General features: G+C 56.3%; 2 protein-coding genes and 1 non-coding gene across 8 annotated transcripts; all 3 read right to left on the reverse strand.

Annotated features, from left to right (window-relative positions):
* Positions 1–1,903: 1,903 nt before the first annotated feature.
* On the reverse strand, positions 1,904–1,986 carry TRNAS-AGA (transfer RNA serine (anticodon AGA)). Its single transcript has one exon. It is a non-coding gene; the product is annotated as a tRNA-Ser (tRNA).
* Positions 1,987–4,969: 2,983 nt separating this feature from the next.
* Positions 4,970–7,277, reverse strand: NRN1L (neuritin 1 like). Of its 2 annotated transcripts, XR_008616707.1 has the most exons (4): positions 6,893–7,277; positions 5,990–6,122; positions 5,494–5,872; positions 4,970–5,127 (listed from the first exon to the last, which is right to left on the reverse strand). XR_008616707.1 is itself a non-coding variant. In XM_055083016.1 (3 exons), exons 1-3 carry the CDS (start codon positions 6,969–6,971, stop codon positions 5,587–5,589), a joined length of 498 nt encoding a protein of 165 aa, XP_054938991.1. In that variant the 5' UTR covers positions 6,972–7,277; the 3' UTR covers positions 4,970–5,586. The 2 variants fall into 2 exon arrangements, 1 of the variants encoding a protein (XP_054938991.1); XM_055083016.1 differs by having other exon boundaries at positions 4,970–5,872.
* Positions 7,278–7,367: 90 nt separating this feature from the next.
* Positions 7,368–18,625, reverse strand: EDC4 (enhancer of mRNA decapping 4). 5 transcript variants are annotated; one of them, XM_024124992.2, is made up of 29 exons: positions 18,364–18,625; positions 15,832–15,988; positions 15,313–15,424; positions 14,912–15,011; positions 14,454–14,643; positions 14,200–14,347; positions 14,006–14,110; positions 13,562–13,671; positions 13,396–13,479; positions 13,208–13,303; positions 13,012–13,114; positions 12,711–12,891; positions 12,544–12,616; positions 12,357–12,448; positions 12,094–12,293; positions 11,904–12,004; positions 11,658–11,811; positions 10,886–11,319; positions 10,697–10,801; positions 10,456–10,608; positions 10,333–10,369; positions 10,011–10,188; positions 9,753–9,908; positions 9,529–9,644; positions 9,279–9,444; positions 9,006–9,192; positions 8,689–8,908; positions 8,133–8,296; positions 7,368–7,899 (listed from the first exon to the last, which is right to left on the reverse strand). In XM_024124992.2, exons 1-29 carry the CDS (start codon positions 18,446–18,448, stop codon positions 7,707–7,709), a joined length of 4,200 nt encoding a protein of 1,399 aa, XP_023980760.1. In that variant the 5' UTR covers positions 18,449–18,625; the 3' UTR covers positions 7,368–7,706. The 5 variants fall into 5 exon arrangements, with proteins under 5 accessions (XP_023980760.1, XP_007125984.1, XP_007125986.1 ...); XM_007125922.3 differs by having other exon boundaries at positions 11,658–11,814; XM_007125924.4 differs by having other exon boundaries at positions 12,094–12,281; positions 18,364–18,624.
* Between the last annotated feature and the right edge of the window lie 44 nt (positions 18,626–18,669).

Here is an 18,669-nt window from a genome sequence, read left to right on the forward strand (position 1 = left end):
CCTTGGGGCCTCAGAGACGGGCTACCCAGCGCAGCAGCATGTTTCAAGGCCAGTCAAGCCTCGGACACCAGGGACCCCAAGCAGCCATCGCCTGGCCTGCTACCCACTCCCCCTAGGCCCCGGCGCAGCGGGCACAGGCCGAGGGCTCCGGGCTGGGCAGGGACGGGCCCAGTGCTCCAGGAAGCGACCGTGGCTGCAGCTCGTCAGCCCCTCCCGCCCATGGGGCCGTCGGTCCTGGCCGGGTCGCCTCACCTCGCGCGGGCGGCGGGCTCTTCGGCGCCTGGGCGACTGTGCTGACCCTCTCCGGGCCGCGGACACAGCCCCGACCACCGCCGCCGCCGCCATCCTCAGGCGTCAGCGTCGTGGCGTCATCACAGCGCGCGCTTGACGCCAAAACAAATCCGGGCCGCCCACGGGGTGGGGCAGGAGCGGACTCGAGAGGGCCGGGCTACGCGGTTGGCGGCTCTCCGAGCGTCGCTTGCCAATCAACGCCTTCAGGGCGGGGTCGGGCTCTCTCCGGGAGTAGGAGGTGAGTCTATGTGTCGCTCCAAGTGTCTTGACCATAGGTCTGGGGCAGGCACCGTGGGAAGTAGGGAGAAAGTTTCAAGATTCAGGTTGGGGGCAGGGCGCTTTATAGTGCGAGGTTGGAGGATTTCCATGGAGATCCAGAGGTTAAGACTCCGCGCTCCCAATGCAGGGACCACGGGTTCGATCCCTGGTGGGGAAACTAAGATCCCGCATGCCGCGGGGCGCGGCCCAAAATAAAATAATAATATAGTGCGTGGTTGGGGACGTTGTGCATTTCAGGAGGTTTCTGGAAGTGACTCTGGAACTCCGCAAAGGATCGGTATAAATTTAAATAACAAATCAATTTTTTTAAAATTTATTTTTGGCTGCGTTGGGTCTTCGTTGCTGCGCGCGGTCTTTCTCTAGTTGCGGCGAGCAGGGGCTACCCTTCGTTGCGGTGCGCGGGCTTCTCATTGCGGTGGCTACTCTTGCTGCAGAGCATGGGCTCTAGAGCGCAGGCTCAGTAGTTGTGGCGCACGGGCCTAGTTGCTCCGCAGCATGTGGGATCTTCCAGGACCAGGGATCGAACCCGAGTACCCTGCATTGGCAGGCGGATTCCCAACCACTGCACCACCAGGGAAGCCCCAACAAATCTATTTTTTTAAACTGAAATTAAAATAATTCAGGCACTCAGATATGTTGAATTTGACCTCCATCACAGCGGAGTTGCAAATGGTTGAGAATAGGTGAAATTAGTTTGGGGCCAACTTCAGAGTAACAGTCTAATTATTGTTGTTTTTATTGTTACTAAATTTAGTATATCCTGAGACTGCAAAACAAGTAAAGAAAAATTGTTACCATTAACAATTCCTCTATAGGGTCAGAATTATCTCACTTAACTTTACAATCAACCCAGATTCAGGGTGGAGATGGGGGGGAAATAAATGTCTCAAGTAATAAGGGGATTTTTTTTTCCCTTCTTTAATAATATTTTTATTATTTACCTTATATTTACTATTGGGGCGCAATCCACGTGCTTGGTGGAGTCTTTCACTGGGCAACCATAAACAGCAGGGCTGGAGAACAATCCAGTTTCTTTCTTTCTTTTCTTTTTTTTTCTTTTTTTTTTTTTTGTGGTACGCGGGCCTCTCACTGTTGTGGCCTCTCCCATTGCGGAGCCCAGACGCGCAGGCTCAGCGACCATGGCTCACGGGCCCAGCCGCTCCGCGGCATGCGGGATCCTCCCGGACCGGGGCACGAACCCGCGTCCCCTGCATCGGCAGGCGGACTCCCAACCACTGCGCCACCAGGGAAGCCCCAGTTTCTTTCTTTAAGGCAACAGCATTCTTCCCCAACTGGCTGTGACTCAATAGGGATCACCATAATGGAAAGGTGGCGTAGTTCAGCAGGATTTGAACCTGCGCAGGGAAACCCCAATGGATTTCTAGTCCATCACCTTAACCACCCGGCCACAACTACTTTTGAGTGAGGATGGGATTGTAATCTCCATACATCTTCCTCATTGCAGTCTGTTCATTTCTTAAAATCTTTATTGAGCCCTTACTTCATACATGGAATTGTCTTTAACAGTATAAGCTAATGTTATACTTTAAACCTAAACATATATTAACACCAATAAAATATCACAGTCTGTTTTAAGTAGTAGGACTTCATAAAAGATTTTATTTAAAAAGAAAACTTGAGGGATTTCTCTGGTGGTCCAGTGGTTAAGACTTCATGCTTCCACTGCAAGGGGGCGTGGGTTCAATCCCTGGTCGAGGAACTAAAATCCCACAGGCCATGCACCCAAAAATAAAATAAATAAAAATAAAAAAGAAGGGCTTCCCTGGTGGCTCAGTGGTTGAGAGTCCGCCTGCCGATGCAGGGGACGCAGGTTCGTGCCCCGGTCTGGGAAGATCCCACATGCCGCGGAGCGGCTAGGCCTGTGAGCCATGGCCGCTGGGCCTGCGCGTCCGGAGCCTGTGCTCCGCAACGGGAGAGGCCACAGCAGTGAGAGGCCCGCATACCACAAAAAAAAAAAAAGAAAAAAGAAAACTTAAAAAATTATTTCCATATGTCTAGTGTGATGCTTAAGGGAATAAACTTAGGGGCCAAGCAAACTTGGGATCATATCCCAGCTCTGACACTTCCACAGTTGTGTGAACTGAACTTAAGCAAGACATCTTCCCCTCCTTGAGCTTCATGTTTCTTATCTGTATAATGGAGATCATAATCTTGACCTCACAGTTGTGAGAGTTGAAAATAAGATAGAATTCCAGGGTTGATGGGGCTTACAAATCCACACAACACCTCTATTTTATAGACATTCAGCAAATTAATTCAATAAATATTTATTGAGCCCTTGCTATGGAAGGTGCTGGCCTGGGCTCTGGTGAAGAACACGGGGGCCCTGAGATGAAGAGGTATATTGATGCAGAGGGGACTGGGCTCAGGATATCCAACCCCCAGATTCTCCCCTGAACAATAAGCTGTTCCATGTCTGCAGAGCTGCAAACGTGAGAAGCACCATCATCATGATGCTCTGGCCTGGGCAGCTGTGGACCCAGTCCACTTGGCTCTCAGCCCACCCCTTTCCTGCAGCTCTGGGATAAAACACACAAAGCTCTTAAGCCCCTGGCCAGAGAGCAGATTCTGTCCCCAACCCCACCCCCCTGCACACACTCCAGGTCACTCAATTCCAGGGAAGAGCAGGGACTTAGGGGGCAAAAACCAGGGGAAAGTAGGTCACAGCAGGAGGATGGTAATCCCTTTGATGGCTGGCCAACACAATCGAGCCCCTGCTCCTGGAAGCAGCCTGCTCCTGGCCACCCACCAAGAGTGGCTCTAGGAAGACTTTTGGGGTTTGGAGCCCTAGCACCATCCCTCCAAATAGTATGCTCAGGTTAAGAGGGCTGCCCCAAGAAGACACATCCTCCATACTGAAGTCATTCTTAGTCCAAGCTTTTGCTGACTGTAACACTTCCTATGCAGGATTTAGCAATTCTGTTTTTCATTCCACACACTCCCACAAGTACACTCTTTTTTTTCTTTTACAAGTACACTCTTTATACCCAGCCTTAGGCTGGGTGCTAGAGACACAAAGAGGACACTTGGGGAATCCAGAGTGGGGAATTCTGACCTAGACCCAGACAGTAACAAGCCAGTGAAGCAGTGTTATCCGTACAGAGACAGAAGCAAGCCCAGGAGCTGTGTGGACCTGAAGGAGGCTTCTGATTCAGCTTGGAGTCAGGGTTAGGGAGGCGGTAGGTGATACTGAACAAGAAGTAGGAGTTCACCAGGAGGAAATGAGGAAGGTTATTCTGAGCACAGAGAATAGATGTACAAGAATAAAAGGCTGGCCTTTCCTTCTGGAAGATACTAGTGGTCAAAGGGGGCAGATCTGGGAGGGTTTTTTTCCGGAACCTTCTCCTTCAGGTGATGTGAGATGGGTAAGGAATGGCTGAGAGAGAGAAGTGGGGATAAAAATACAGGTGAATGAAGTACAGGAGAAAAGACAGGGCAGAGAGTGAGTTAACTGAGGCATCTTAGCTAACTGGAATGGGAGGGTGTTTGGGAAGCGTTGCTGAAATAGGGCTCCTACATGATAAAGTAGGGTGGAGGTCTCTGGAGGCACCTGTCACCCTGGAGCCTAATCAAGGGTCCTATCAGGCCTGATTCTGTCCTAGGGCCAACAACCTCCCAGCATGGGCTTTAGTGCAAACCTGGCCTGCCAAGTTCTGTACTCCCACCCCTCCTCCCCTCCCAGCTGATTGCCTGGGCCCCTCTTGTAAAGCCCTCTCCAACTCAGCCCCACTTCTCCTCCACCATTTGTAAGTTTTGCATCCTTACCTCCTATCACCCTCTATCATGGTCCTTCTCTGAAACCTCCCCTTAACCTAAGGACTGAGTAGGTAGATCACTCCTCTGTGCTACTACAGAGGGGGAGTTGAAGGAGTAGACTGAATAAAATGTCCTATATATAAACATAGCTGGCTTACATAGGGCCTTATAGACAATGAAAAGGAGTTTAATATCAGGATCAGTTTTTCAATTTAGAAAATGGAGAATAAAGTGGAGGGAGTAAGAGTAGAAGCCAGTGAGGAGGCCATGGCAGTGCCCACAAGTCGTGGGGTGGTGGCTTGGAAGAGGGTCCTGGCAGGGACAGTAGATGACTGATCAATAGAGGGTCTCACCCTCTCTGAGGCCTCCTCCTTCCCTCAGGATTCTGCCCATTCTGATTCTTGTTCTTCTTCTCCACCATGATGAACTGGGGCTCCTCACACATCACACACTCATCTGTGCTTCCAGAAAGCCTTCTGGGATTGTTCTGACCTCACACTGCACACCTCTTCTCAAAGAAGAAGCTTGTGGAGAGCGTGAGGCCAGAGGAACCCTCATTGTGACCCCAATTTCTGCAGCTCCAGATCACCTCAGGTACTTGAAGGTAGACTCCAATGGGGGCTCCCCACCTTCTGGAACAGGCTCCCCTCAGATGAATCAGGACCCCAGAGAAGGAGAGGAAAAGGTACTTAATCTGAACTGTGTCTTGAAGGCTAAGGTGGTAGTTCAGCAGAGGGAGGAGGAGGTGAGATGGACAGGAGCCTGGAAACTGGAAAGAACCTGGGGAGGGGGGTGGACTAGGCTGAAGGTGGGGGCGGGGACACTCTATCACCTCACATGGTCCCTAGGGGCCAGGACAGGAGGGGCAGGTAGGGCTAGGAATGCCAGCCCGGGAGAACAGAGAACAGAGAAAGATGTGCATTCCCACACATCTTGGGTCACCACCAGAAGTCTTGGAACCTGCTGGCAATGGAAAGCTCTGCATTGCCCCTGCGAAATGAGTGTTTGTGAAGAGAAAGACTGAGTCCCCTATGGTGGCCTTCAGCCCACCCATCTCGTCCTGGGGATCAGCTTCTTGAGGCCTCCACCCCAGCCAGGTGGGCCACAGTGGAAAGAAAGGAAGAAGCTTGGTACAAATATAAATACCTTTAATGAAAGCCGAGCGCTTTCTGAGGAGCCACGACGGCAGCCACCAGGGCAGGGCTGGAGACGGGGGGCGCTGCTACCCAGCCAGACCGGCTAGGCCAGAGGACCCAGGAGGCAGGCGAGTGCCAGAGCAGCCACCAGCAGAGGGGGCTCGGGGGCCAGAGTGGGTGCTGGCGCTGTCGCCCGCAGCGTCTCCTGGTTGGTCTCTGGGCCCGCCCTGCGCTCCTGAAGGCGTACAGGGGTGCCACACAGAGTGTGCAAGTTATCTGGGTGTGGGGCCCGGCGCGCTTCTTGCTGTAGTGACTCCCACACGGCGGCGGCCTCCTCGGGGCAGCCCAACAGGACTCGCGAGGCACAGGTGTGGAAATCATTCCAAGACCTGTCAAGGGTGTGGGGTTTGGGGAATTAGGTGGGGCAGTGGGCTTTGGAATGGGAGGGAAGAGGTTCAGACCCCAAGGGTGTGGGGTTGGGCTGCTGCCCTCACGCCTGCCCGTACCTGCAGACGCTCTCCAGCTCACCTCCGCGGCCCATGCCGTCCCCCAAGCGGATGAGACACTCGGCAAAGCCCTGGTATATGGTGTCACAGCGGCCTGGGCCCGCTGTGGTTGCTGCCAGGGGAGATACAAGGACTGGGGGTGGGGGTGGAGAATAGTGGATAGGACGAGGCGGCGCGCCCTCACCATCCCCGCCCCCCCCCCACCCGCCCGCCGCCAAACCCCAGGGGCTTGTTTACCAGGGAGCGTTCTGGGGACGTGACTCAGCGTGAAAGGGGTGCCCCAGGGAACTAAGGGGCATATCTGGGGACCACCTGCCTCTGCCCCCTTCTAGGCAGACCTGGACAGGATAGGTGGGGATGGGGGAAGGAGAAGCCTCGTCCCAGGGGTTGGCTCTTCTTCCGAGCTTCTGGGTCCCAGGTCAGGTGAGAATGGTCCAAATGAAGGAGTACGGACATGGTGAAGGGAGGCAGGGCCCCCAGCAACGTCCAGTTTCTCTGCAGCCTAGACAATCTTTGTTTGGCCTTTCCATCCCCTCCCCAGAGACAGGTGTTTTCTGATGGGTAGGGCAGAATAGAGGGGGTTGGGATCCAGGTTCGACCCTAAGAGAGGACCTCAGAGATCCCACGGTTGGTCTGGGAGTCCCGCAAGAGGTCAAGTCTCCCCTTATCAGGATGGGGACTGTGGAATTTGGGGGTTCTTCCCTCCGAAACTAGGGTTCAGTTCCCACCCTCACTTTACATCCTGAAGCCACTGGCACACAATCCCTCCCTGGAGCCCTCTCACCTCCTCTCCACCCTGACTCTCAGCGCTCAGGAAGGCTGTGCCTCAGCTCCCACACAACCTACACACAGCCTGGGGAGGGGGTGCGCGGACTGGGCTGGGTCCAGCACGCCGGCACTCACCAAGGGGCGGCAGCAGCAGCAGCAGCAACAGCCCCAGTGTACAGGGCGGTTGCCAGCGGTGACAGAAGCGGCAGCACATCGTCCCTGGGCTGGAAGCCTAGTGCCAGAGCTAGCAGCTTGGAGTGCAGCCCTTCGGCCCAGCCCCCAGAAGGAGGAACTGTGATTGGATGGGGGGTGAGGGTGGAGCTCAAACCAGCCAGCAGCCCCGCCCCCAGTTCAGATAGGCGAAGGAGAAGGGAGGGACTCGAGAGAGGAGAACCCAGGGGCATGGGGTGGCGCTGAGCTGATCCCAGGGCCCTTGCCTTGCCTCAGAGATGGAGAGCGGAGATCTGGGAAGGCAGTTGGGCAGATGAGGGTGGGTGTCCAGGGCCCTGGGGTGGGTTGGCCTAGACAGAGCTCCAGGAGAGGGGGCAGGTAACAAAGGACAGTTATCAAAGTCATGCCAAAGACATACGAAAAGCACACACATACTCCATTTTATTCCAAAAGCATTTAATTGAATTTCTCAATGTTTTTCAAAAACAAAAAGAACCAAATTGGTGGTAAAAAGGAAGATGGAAAATTCAACTAAAGTGGTGTCATAATCTCAGGGGTCATGCTCCAGGCATGGCAGAACCCAAGAAGGCACAATACCCACCCTGGGCCCAGCCTAAACCTGCTGGCTACCGCAACCTATAGACCATAGCCAGTGCTTTCCCCATCAAACACGCCAGAGGTGGGAGCCTGAGCAGGTAAAGGGCAGACATGACCCTGCTTTGGCCTAGGCCTGTCTGCTGACCTTCAGTGCCACCCATCCTGGGCAAGGCAGGCTTAGCTAAGGGAGGCTGGGGGTCATAAGGCCGTGCAGCATGAGGCTGAGACGCCGGGCCGCTTTGCCAAGTGAGTTGTGTGGCTCCGCCTGCAGGAACTGAAAGAGCTTCTGGCGCACCTGGGCCATGACGGAGCCCATGTGGTCCCGAGTGATGGGGTCACTGTGGTCCAGGTGCATCACAGCCTCTTCCAGGTAGCTGGGGATTTAGGAAAAGGACAGGCTACAGGTGGCCTCCAGCAGAGAGGAGTGCCCCCTGGTGGCAATGAGGCCCAGAGGCTGATAATGGAGGCCTCAAAGCCTGAGATGGGTGGGGGCAGAGGGGATTGGTGGAGAAAATTAAGGAGGGGAGTCAGGCAGGAGTGGGAGTCTATGCTTTGAACCGCTCCCCGCCCTTCACCACAGCCCTAGTCCCTGACTATGCCCGCTCACCTGAGCTTGAGGTCAGTTCGAGTGCCAAGGTCAGAGGCCAGTTGCTGGATGAGTGAAAGGAGTACAGGCTGGGAGAGGGGGCAAGGTGGCTGCCCAAAAACCTGGCCTGGGTCCACAGTTTCACACACGTACAGCACCAGGTTCAGGTCGGCAGCTGTCAGGGCCTGAGTAGAGACCAGAGTTTATAGCTAATGTCAGGATGGAATGCCTGCTTGTCTGGCTATGTGGCCTGGGAGAGGATGACCAGAGTAGGGCATCCTGAGGGGGATGCTTTGGGGCCCAGAGAGAGCACTGTAGGGCTGTGTTGTTACTCTAGGGAATCAGGAAAGGTTTCCTGAGAAGGGCGGTTCTGAAACAAGGTAGACTGAGGTAGGAAGAGAGGGATCCAGGGTCCAGACAGAGGGAAAAGCAAGGGAAATGCCCTGGAGGCCAAAGAGAACCAAAAAGAGTCTGCTGAGGCCAGACCACCCGAAGCCTGATGGGTAGAGTGGAATGTATGATGTGTGGGCCTTGTCAGGAGACTCCTGACTCTCTCTGGGCTTAGTACCTGGCTTACCTGCTGGAAGGCCTGATTGAGGTGGCCCTGCTGCAGCAGCTGCAGGATATGGGCTTGCTGGGCTTGGCAGTCGAGGTGGGTGGCAGGGACAGGTGTGCCAGCGGCTGAGCGCATGGCCTGCATGATGCTAGAGGTGACGGCAGCCTGCTGCTCCTTGAGTGCCACACTCACCTCACCCTTAACAATGCGCTGCACCTGTGCTAAAATTGCCTCTTGCAGGCTGCAAAGGCAAGTGAGGTGAGGGAGATGAGGCTGACAGGCAGTTGGGTCTGGCCCTTTCCAAACCCACCACCTAGCTCAGTGCCCTGCCCACACACCTGCCAACAGCCACGTGCAGCTGGTGCTGCACCTCAGCCCGAACGCTGCTGGACACAGTAGCTGCCATCTGCTCAGTGGCCCCCTGCAGTGTGCTGACCAGGCCCCGCAGCTGGGCCAGCACGGGCTCCCGCGCCTCCTGTTCTCGTGCCTTTCGGCTCTTCATGTGGCTCTCCAGCTGCTGCAAGTCTGAGAAGTGACCATGGGGGCCATGAGAGGGATGGTAGGGAGAAGACGATAGCCCTTCCCCTCTTGTGGCATATGACCCTACTCACATTCCTGCGTGCCCAGTCGGAAGCTATCATTGATCTGCTGGAACATGGCCTGGCAGCTCTTCTCGAAGGCGGGCAGTACCACGCTCTGGAAGGCTTCACGGTAGGCGGCCTGCATTGGCCCCTGTAACGTGTCTGCGGCTGCTCGGGCAATGGCATCTGTTAAGTTCTGGGGGTGGAAGAAGGGGCTGAGTTGAAAGCTGAACCCAAGCCCACCAACCACCAACCTCCCTCATCTTGGGCCCCACAGCACCTTGGACTTCAGCAGCTTGGAGATATTCTCTTTCATGCTACCCTCCACGGCTGTGAGTTTGGTGGCCACCGAGTTGCTCAGTTGGCCTGCCACGGGCTCCAGACTCCTAGACACACCTGGGACAGGGTGAGGAGGGAAAGGTAGAGCCATGAGAGGAAGCTTGACAAGTAGGGGGCCCCACTCCCATCTGGCCCACCCAGAAGAAGTCTCCATGCAAAACTCACACGGAGGAACCGTCTTCTTGATCTCATCCCGTATGCTGCGCTCCAGCCGCCCAGCCACAGCTGAAGATAGCGCTTGGGACAGCTGTTGCGTCAGCTGCTCCTGCAGCTGCCCACCACGCTGCTGTCCCTCAGCCAGTGCCCGCTCCAGTCGCCGCTCTGCATTGTAGCTAAGGAACAGGGCTGCAGCAGGTCCCATATCCCTTCCTGGGCCAAGAATGCTGCTGCCGCCCCATGCTGTGCCAGTGCCCACAAGGATACGCTCCTGCTCGTGCCGTGACTCTAGGGCACGTTCTACGTGGCCCGTGACGGTGCTCTGCAGGCCTTCAAGCTGGGTGCACAGACGTTGTAGCAGCTCTTCTTGGCTGTGCCGAAGCTGCGCCAGCTCTCTCTGCTGTTGCCAAATTAGTGCTGGCCAGTCCTCAGGGGCCTCTGCCACCTGCCAGGAACACCAACAGTCACATGATGCCCGCCCTGCCCATCCCCACACACCAGACCAGGGGAAGGCTTGGACCCTACCCCACCCCCACCCCACCCCCACAGGCAGGAGTCCCAGAAGCAGAAAGGGTGTTTGCACGCTCACCTGGTGCTCTGTGAGCCGGGATCCCACGGACGAATCCCTGCCATAGAGGAGAAGCGCCTCAGGCCATGTCAAGCAGGCAGCCTGAAGACCACCCCTCTCCCTGGCCCCAGGACCCCGTCCTACCCGTCATCCTTTTTGCCCTTTCGCTTGAGCTTAGGTGAGGCCCGAGGGGATCCTTTGGTCTTCCAGTCCTTGGCAGGAAGACGTGGAGTGGGAACTTTGGTGCCAAAGCCCCCTGCAGCAGAGGCCAGGCTGGCCACCTCGTCATCGTGGTCGCTGTGGGAAGGGCAGGGAGAGAAATAGGCATCTACCCACCCACCTGTTGGCCCTCCCCGTGAGAGGAACGGTGCGGGGTGGCGCCTACCTTTGCTCGGCACTGGCGTCCTGACTGTCGTGTTGCTGCAGCAGGTGATAAGGTGGTCGGTGAAAGGCCAGGCTCTTGTGCTTTTCCTGGAGGCCATTCCGGGGGCTGGGGGGACAGGCCAACTCAGCAGTGGATGACTCTATCTGAAGCCCCTACCATCAGCACATTTCCCCCTTCTAAGCTCCTCACCTCTCTGCCAGGCTGCTGCAGGTCTCACGAGTAATGTCTGGTGCCGTAGGCCAGACCTGACTGTCAGGGGCCGTGGCCTCCTGGGTCAAGGCTGCCTCCAGGAGGGAAGGGGTACTATGCCGATCCCCATCCCCAGGGCCTCCATCCAAGCTAAGCTGGGGGCCAAGCTCGGGTCCCGGCCGGGGCCGTGGAGACAGCAGGTGTAGTGCTGAAGCAGCTGAGGCCATACTGTCTGGCTCCAGGCCCTCAGGAGCGGAAGAGCCAAAGCCACGGGACAGTGCCTCAGATGCGATCTCAGGGATATCCTGGGACAAGGCGGTGGAAGCTGAGGAGATAACATCGGGGGAGCGGGTGCGGCTGGGGGAAGCCTGGGGTAGCCCCAGGGGCTCCACTTCCTGCAGCTCCAGGGATAGTGTAGAGGCAGCAGTAGGCACCTGAGGTGGGCCAAAGGTGGGAACTTAGGTGGTGGGAAGTAGGAGTAAAAGGAGTACAGAGATGAAGCGCTGATGCGTGTAGTGATGAGAGATGGGACAATGGGGGAGGGGGAGGAAGGTCAAAAATGGCCGCAGCCCAGGAGGAGAGGAGGTGGGGATGGAAAGGCTGAGGATCTGCCCTCCGGGGACACCGGGGGCTGAGATACCCTCAGGGGAAACATGGACCACCTGAGGAAGAGCAGGACCAGAAGACAGGGTGCTATGGGAGGAGACTGCCGCCAGCCTTCCCACTCCCATACACCTGCCACACTGCACTTCACACACACCCACACACGCACCTGCCCGGGCCCTTTGGGAGGCAATTTGTCGGCCGGACTTGGGAGCAGGCCAGGCAAGAGGCTACGTGGGCTTGCCTGCAGGCTGCTGCTGCTGCTCATTGTCAGGCCGCCATCCAGCTGTAGCTTGGGGCTCAAGGTCAGCTCCTCAGGTGGCCTGCTGGCAGGAAGGATGAAGTGTAAGCAGCCAGAGCCTGGCATCACCTGGCACCAGCCCCTGACACGCCCTAACTCTGACCCTCATTTCACCTGGGCAGGGAGGGGTCCACAGCCGAAGTACTGCTCATGGCAGACACCGCTGTAAGAGAGGAACTGCTGCTGCTGCTGCTGCTGCTAGGAGACGCAGCGATCTGGGGAGATGCGGAGAACGAGGGCTGTGGCTGTGGGGGGCACTCCCAGGGCCTCCCTACCTGCGCCCCACACTCCTTCCGCAGCATACCTGCTGCAGGGAGGCGCTAGGTGTCATGAAGGCGTCAGGTGTCATCAGCTTGGGCTTGGTCTCACCGCTCAGACTGAGGAAGTCGGCAGGTGCAGGCAGCTCCACGATGCGTCGGAGGTCAGGCTGGGAGCCGTGAGTGGCAGATCCCAGGCCCTCAGAAGCCAGTTCTGGTCGAGACTCTCCAAATGCTGTGGGAAAAGCTGCCACTTGAGTCAGATCTCAGACCTCAGTCAGAACCTGCTTTCCTGTCACTCCCAACTCACCAAAGTCCTCACGGGCAGGGTGTGTGGGGAGCGGGGCCACCACGTCAGGGTTCAGCTGTGGCTGGAAGCGGATCTGTACATCTTGCAATGCCCTGCAGGGAGAGCAGGGGGAGAATATGAGAGTCAGAGTCGGCAGGGTAGGGAGGGCCACAGACAGGGCACAGGCGGGCCTCCCCAGCACACTCACTTAGTGTGCACACAGAAGAGCTTGATGAGCACACCGGCTGCAGACTCCACGGCACCAGCTCCATGGGTCCCATCTGCAAGGACAATGTGGACGACTAAGCCCCTGGCCCTCTGTGCCTCAGCACTCCCCTACATCCCAACACACATCCCTGACCCTGAGCAGCTCACCAGCCCCTAGGCTGTCATTCTCCTCCTCGGCTGGCAGCACCTCAGTGTGCCGCAGCCGGCAGCGACTCACAACCTGGATACCGAAGCTCAGCACAGGGTGGGTGAGCAGGAACTCAGAGATGGAGCTGAAGCAGGCACGGCCCTCCTCCTGGTTCTGCAGCAGTTCCATCACGTAGAGGACCTGCACAGGTAGTGAGTTCACAGCTGAGCTCAGGGGCTGGGAAGCTGTGGATGTGCCACACACACCCTTGTCCTCCCTGATGATATCAGCTCTGCCCAGAGTGTCCCCACTGCAGCCCACCTTCCGTTGCACATCGCTGAGAATCAGGTATTCTGCTGAGAGGTCCAGGCAAACCTTGAGGCTGGGGGGCACACTCACTGAGCTGAAGATATCTGGGGAGAAGCTGGAGGGGGTGTCCACGAGGCAGGATGAATGAGACTGAGAGGGTGGAAGGAACCCAACCCTGCCCCTGCCCAGCCCCACAGCCCCTGCTTACCGAATGGTCTGCAGGCAGGTCCAGGACACCGTGCACCACATCTTCAGCTCCCGATTCTGGTCAGCACCAGTAATGAGGAACCTCCAGAAAGGGACCCTGCAAAGCAACAAGGCACTGAGTGGCTGGCTGGGCCCCTGCTGGGAGCCCAAAGTCCAGCCCACCACCCTCCTGCCTGCCCACTCACTCACTCAGGATCCTGTTTCTTGTGGTTGTCACAGAACAGGAGGCAGGAGAGGGGCCTCCCATCGTGAGGCTTCCACTCGTGCAAACACCTGCAGGCAGGTATATGAGTGGCCTGAGTGGGTGATCTGATCTCCTACCTGGGGGAGCCCAGGCCCTCAGGCTCCGCCTTACCTAGGCTCATCCTGCCCCTCGATGTAAATCTGCCAGAACTTGACGAAGCCATCATGACTTGCGGTAGCCAGGACAGTCCCATCAGGTGAGAGGGCCCCTTCACTTAGGCACTGGGAAGAACCCAAAAAGCCTTGCTTTGCCACCTGACTAGAGGTGGGAGCAAGTCCTCCTCAGGTGAGGATGGCAGTGAGCTAGGCTGACCCAAAGCGGATCTGTGTGTTTGTATGAAAGACAATGAATGGGGGCGGGGTGCTGTAGAGAAGACCAGATCCATGGGGTGCATGGTTAGGTGTGAGCGCCACAGGAGATGGGTCCCTCTGTGCTCCGAGTTCCCATGGCAGAGTGCTAGAAAGCTATCTGGGCAGCTGTGGGAACAGGGAATAGATGAGGGACATAAAGGGGTGGGGAAAGGAGGGCAGGAAAGGCAGTCAGTTGCAGGCTTACTGTGCTGTGGCCTTTTACCACGATGAAGCCCTGCTTGATCTGGCTGACATCCACGGGCCAGGTGCTGTGGTTGGAGCGGAGCATATCCAGGTCCCATACCTCAGCCTGGCAGGTACAGGGAGGTGAGCGTTCAGCCCATGACCACACCATTGCTACTTGGTCCCCTCCTGTCCCCCCATGCCCAGCCCCCTCACCCGGTCCTCATGCAACAGGGCCACCGTTGGGCTGCCCTCCTCACAGCAGTCCTCACTCTCTTCGGGGATGAAGGGGCACCAGATGATCCTGCGGAAGTGGTTCAGTGGAGTGCCCTCTGGCTGTCGGATATGGACCAAGATCTCCTCTCTGAGCAGGGTGTTAAGGGCTAGGCAGGTGGATAATGAGGTATGTCTGGCAGACCCAGCTCCGCCCACTTTTCTTCAGTCCCCCATCCCACCCTGGGAAAGGATACTGAATTTTGCCATTAACCAGGGCCAAGCGCCACACAAACAGGTTGCCTGCCTCATCCAGGCAGGCCAGCTGTGGGGAATTGAGGTGTGCAAAGGCCAGATCAGCCACGCTGCCTGTGAAGCCTTTGAGCAGGGTCCTCTCTGAAGTGCTGACACTGATCACCCGTACCATCGCTGAGCCGTTGTTGGCAGCTAGAATCAGGAGAGTGGTAGGCCATGAATAAGTATCTAGGCCCAGGCAGCAGCAAAGAAGCCCTGCCCTTGCCTGCCTCTCTGCCACTACCAGTCTCAAGCTCTGTTTTCTCACTCGGCTCCAGAAGGCCTGGGAGAGCTGGGGCCAGCACAGACAAGCCTTCCATTATACCTCTACGGTCTGAGTGGGCTGAGTGACCGGACAGTAGAGCTGCATCTCTGGGGCTACTAGCAGAACACCTCCCTCCTCCGTACTGTGCCTACTCACCCCGAATAGCATAGGCCAAGAAAGAGTTGGACACAGCAATCAGGTTGCCATAGTAGTATTTCTGCTCCCAGTCATACTTGGCGACGGGCTGGATTTTCACCTGAGAATCAAGAGTGAGGAAGGTCATAGAAGTCGAGGGCTGGGGCAGCTTTCCTGGAGCTGAGGTAGCCCCCAGCATGCCTAGGGACATTAGAGGCCATATGCGCAGGCCCAGCCACCCATTCACAACTCTTGGGGCCAGATTCCCACAGAGACTTGACAGCCAACCCTGGCTTCCTGAGACTGGGATACACTACCTGTCTGTCAGGATAGTCCCCATAGGTACTGGCAGCATGGAATAAGGGAGGGACAGCCTATGTATGCCCCATCCATTATACATGCCATGACATCCTGGTGCCCACCTTGTTGCTCCCCCGTGCCTTGCTCGAAATGCTAGAGTCACTGCTGGCCACAATCTCCACCTCCTTGGCCAAAATCCCGATGCAGGTGGAACTGTCGTCTCCTAAGAGGCAGCTGGGGGGAGGGGTGCACAGCGTGACTCCTGTCCACCCAAAGTCTCGATGGGCAGGGTTGGGGGGAGAAGATACAGACGCTCTGGTGAAAGTGTAGAGTCCCAGATGCCCAACTCTGCCTGGTTCACTGGTCCCCAATCCTACAGCTTCCCTTGCTCACCTCCCTCCTTGGGAACGACCCTACTTCCATGCTAAACCAGGTGCCCAAACTTCAGATCCAGGCCAAGCCCTTGAGCTTGTCGTTGCCCCTCATCCTAGTGCAAACTCAGTGTGGTTAAGTGTTCCACCCCAGGTCATCTAGTGGGGAAGCAGCAGAGGCTGCTGGACCCTCTCCCCTCACCTTATGCCTTTAGTTCACAAATGCCTCAAAGACCCCATCACCACCACTGCCATCTCCCAGACACTCACATGACCTGCTTTTCCTGCAGGTTAATAGGTGGCATGGCTCGGAGACCAGGCTTGTTTGTTGAAGTACCATCACCTGAGCAGAGGGGGTCTGGGACCAGGAGCCCATTGAGATCTCCATTGTAGGCATTAGATGGTCGCTGGCTCTCTGCACTGGGACCTAGAGACAGAAAGGGCCACTCTGATGAAGTTATTCCACCTGCCCACTGGCCTCTCCTCCTGCAGAGTTTCATTCAAGAACCATGAGGTGCTCTAGGAACACTCAACAAGGCTTGTCAGTGGGGAGGAGGGCCCTTTGTTCAACCTTTATTCCATAAACACTGATGGTGAACCCAATGCATGCTAGGACCAAGGATGAGCATGAGGCTCTTCTACCTGGGGGAAGGGTATAAGAATGCTCTGAGTCCAATTAATACTCAGGCCTGGGTCAGTACAGAAGGACTCTGTGTACTTGAAGGAGGGCATGGGAAGGGTCAGGACAGACTTTACAGAGGAGGTGCCATCAGAGCCAGCGTGGCTAGAACACACAAACATGGGAAGGATGGAGGGAAAACAAGACTGCAGAGGTCTCAGGTATGAGGCTAGGGTGCTTACATTTTCCCTGTGGTAATGAGAGCCACAAAAGTTTTAAATGGGAAAGTGACATGATCTGCTATGGCCAGAGGACTGATTGCTCTAAAGTAGCATGCAGAATAGTTGAGAATCCAGGTGAGAGATACCAGGGCCTACATCAAAGTAGTGGAGGGATTGGAGAAGAGAGGGTGGGCTTCTAAGGCATGGAAAGACATGATAAGATGTGGAAGTAAGAAAGGAAGGAGACTGCCTGGCACAGAAATGGCTCAGAAGAAGCCACCCTGGAGGAATGGACATGAAGGAGTTGGACAAAGAGTAGAGAAATTATGGGGTAGGGTGTGTAATCAGGAAAGACAGCCTTTCAGTTGTTTACCATTGGCTGTGTTTCAAGCACCCTCATAGGTTCAGACACTACTCCAAAACTCCTAGGTAGCAAGGAGAGTAGGGCCTCATATTCAAGGAATATGACAAGTTTCTAGGCACAAAACTGCCTGGGGTCTCACATGGTCCTCCAGTGAGAGGAGACAAGTAAGGGCTACTTGGCAAACAGGGGAATCAAGTACCAATAAATAAGCAAAGAGTTAAGAGGAAAGACTACAGGCCACCTCACTTGCATCACAGCCACCTTAGCTGCTCAGGGGTAAGTAAGCTGACCACTCTCCCTTCCAGGCAGGCTACCATGAGGACAAACAAACAAGCTACAGGTTACCCATGCCAGGCTCTACCAAACCTTTGTGAAGACCAGTCTGCTAGCAGCTAATAAGCATGAGAGGGCCAGGCCAAGCTCATGAGTCCAGGGAGCAAACACTCCAGGCCTGGGGAAAAGGGCTTGGTGGTTCCAGGCAGCAGATAGATTTTCTCAGAGATTAGAGGTTAGCTAAACCCAGGAGTGAGCACCAGTGCCTGCTTCCAAAGGGAGCCAGTTTGGGCCTTCCAGAAGGTTTCAGAACAGGGTCTGAGGAAACACCAATTCTCAGCTCTGGCCACTGCACATCCACACCACCATTACCAGCCAGTCTCTTAACCACTACAACATTTCACAGGTCCCTGAACCTGCCATGAAACTTTGGTACTTTGACATATGCTATTTCCTCTTTGCAGAATGTCTTTCCTGACACCCAAGCCCCTCTCCATATTACAAGACCTAGCTTAAACATTGCTCTTCTCTCAGATCTGTTCTCAGGCATTCTCCAGGCCCCACCCCACCCACCCTATCCCCATCACAGTGCCAAACACTTCTCTCTTTCAATGAGAAGAGCATTATATTACACCTTGTTAGCTCTGTGTCCTAGGAGCTCACTGAGGGCAGGAGCAGCTCTGAGGTACCACTGCAAACCCAAGAAAAGTTTAAACGAATAGATGTAAACTAGGGCTTGCAGATGTTTGTAGCCTAATCCAATCAGGACTGTGCAGTCTGTGATTTGCCTTAAACCCAAGAGGACACGGAATTGGGGTTGGTCACCTTCCTCCTGAAAATCAGTTTCAGAATCGCATGCCTAGAGTCTGTATTCCAGAAGGAAGGTCAAGTTGCATAGGGAGATCAGCGGCTCTTCAGCACAGCGCCTAGGTCTAGACCCAGAACTCGGCATACAGAGCCCAGACTAGGCCTCTGAACTATGGCAAAAGGGTAGGGAACCCGGGCCAGTCCCAGGAACACTAGAGACGTTGCGGCCAGGACACCTGGTGGGCTCTGCGAATTCAGAGAAGGTGCCTCACCTTCAGCCGAGACGCTGAAGGACGAGGCAGAACGGCCCGGCTCTGGGATGGGGAAGGATCGCACCCAGGGGTCTGCGCCCTTCAGCAAGCACGCTCAGGGATTTGCCGCTCCGACCCTCGTCTGCCCTCACCAGCCGGGAGGATGCAGAGCCGGTCCTGAGTGACCCGAGGGCCATGAGGGTGGCCGAGGCCCGCAACGCCCTTCTGCCCGCTCACCAAGGACCCCCCCCCACCGTTCCGGCTCACCCCCCGCGGGCCGGTCCAGCTTGAGGATGTCCCGCAGGTGCTGCGTGGCGTCCTCGATGTCGATGCTCGCGCAGGAAGAGGCCATGGGCCCAGCCGCGGGCGCCCGGGTCCGCGCCGCGTTCGTTCGCCGCCGCCGCGCACCGTCCAGCTGAGCACAGCCCCGCCAGGACCAGACAGTGGGACCAGTCACTACACTCGGTCCACCCGAAGCTCGCAAACCGCCGCCCGCGCCGCGTCCCTGAGCCCCGCCAACCCCACCAACCGCCTCCACTTCCGGCCCGCCCCAGACTCGGCTCCCGGAACCTG

Source organism: Physeter macrocephalus, unplaced genomic scaffold, assembly GCF_002837175.3.
Source record: "Physeter macrocephalus isolate SW-GA unplaced genomic scaffold, ASM283717v5 random_474, whole genome shotgun sequence".
Taxonomy (NCBI): Eukaryota; Metazoa; Chordata; class Mammalia; order Artiodactyla; family Physeteridae; genus Physeter; species Physeter macrocephalus.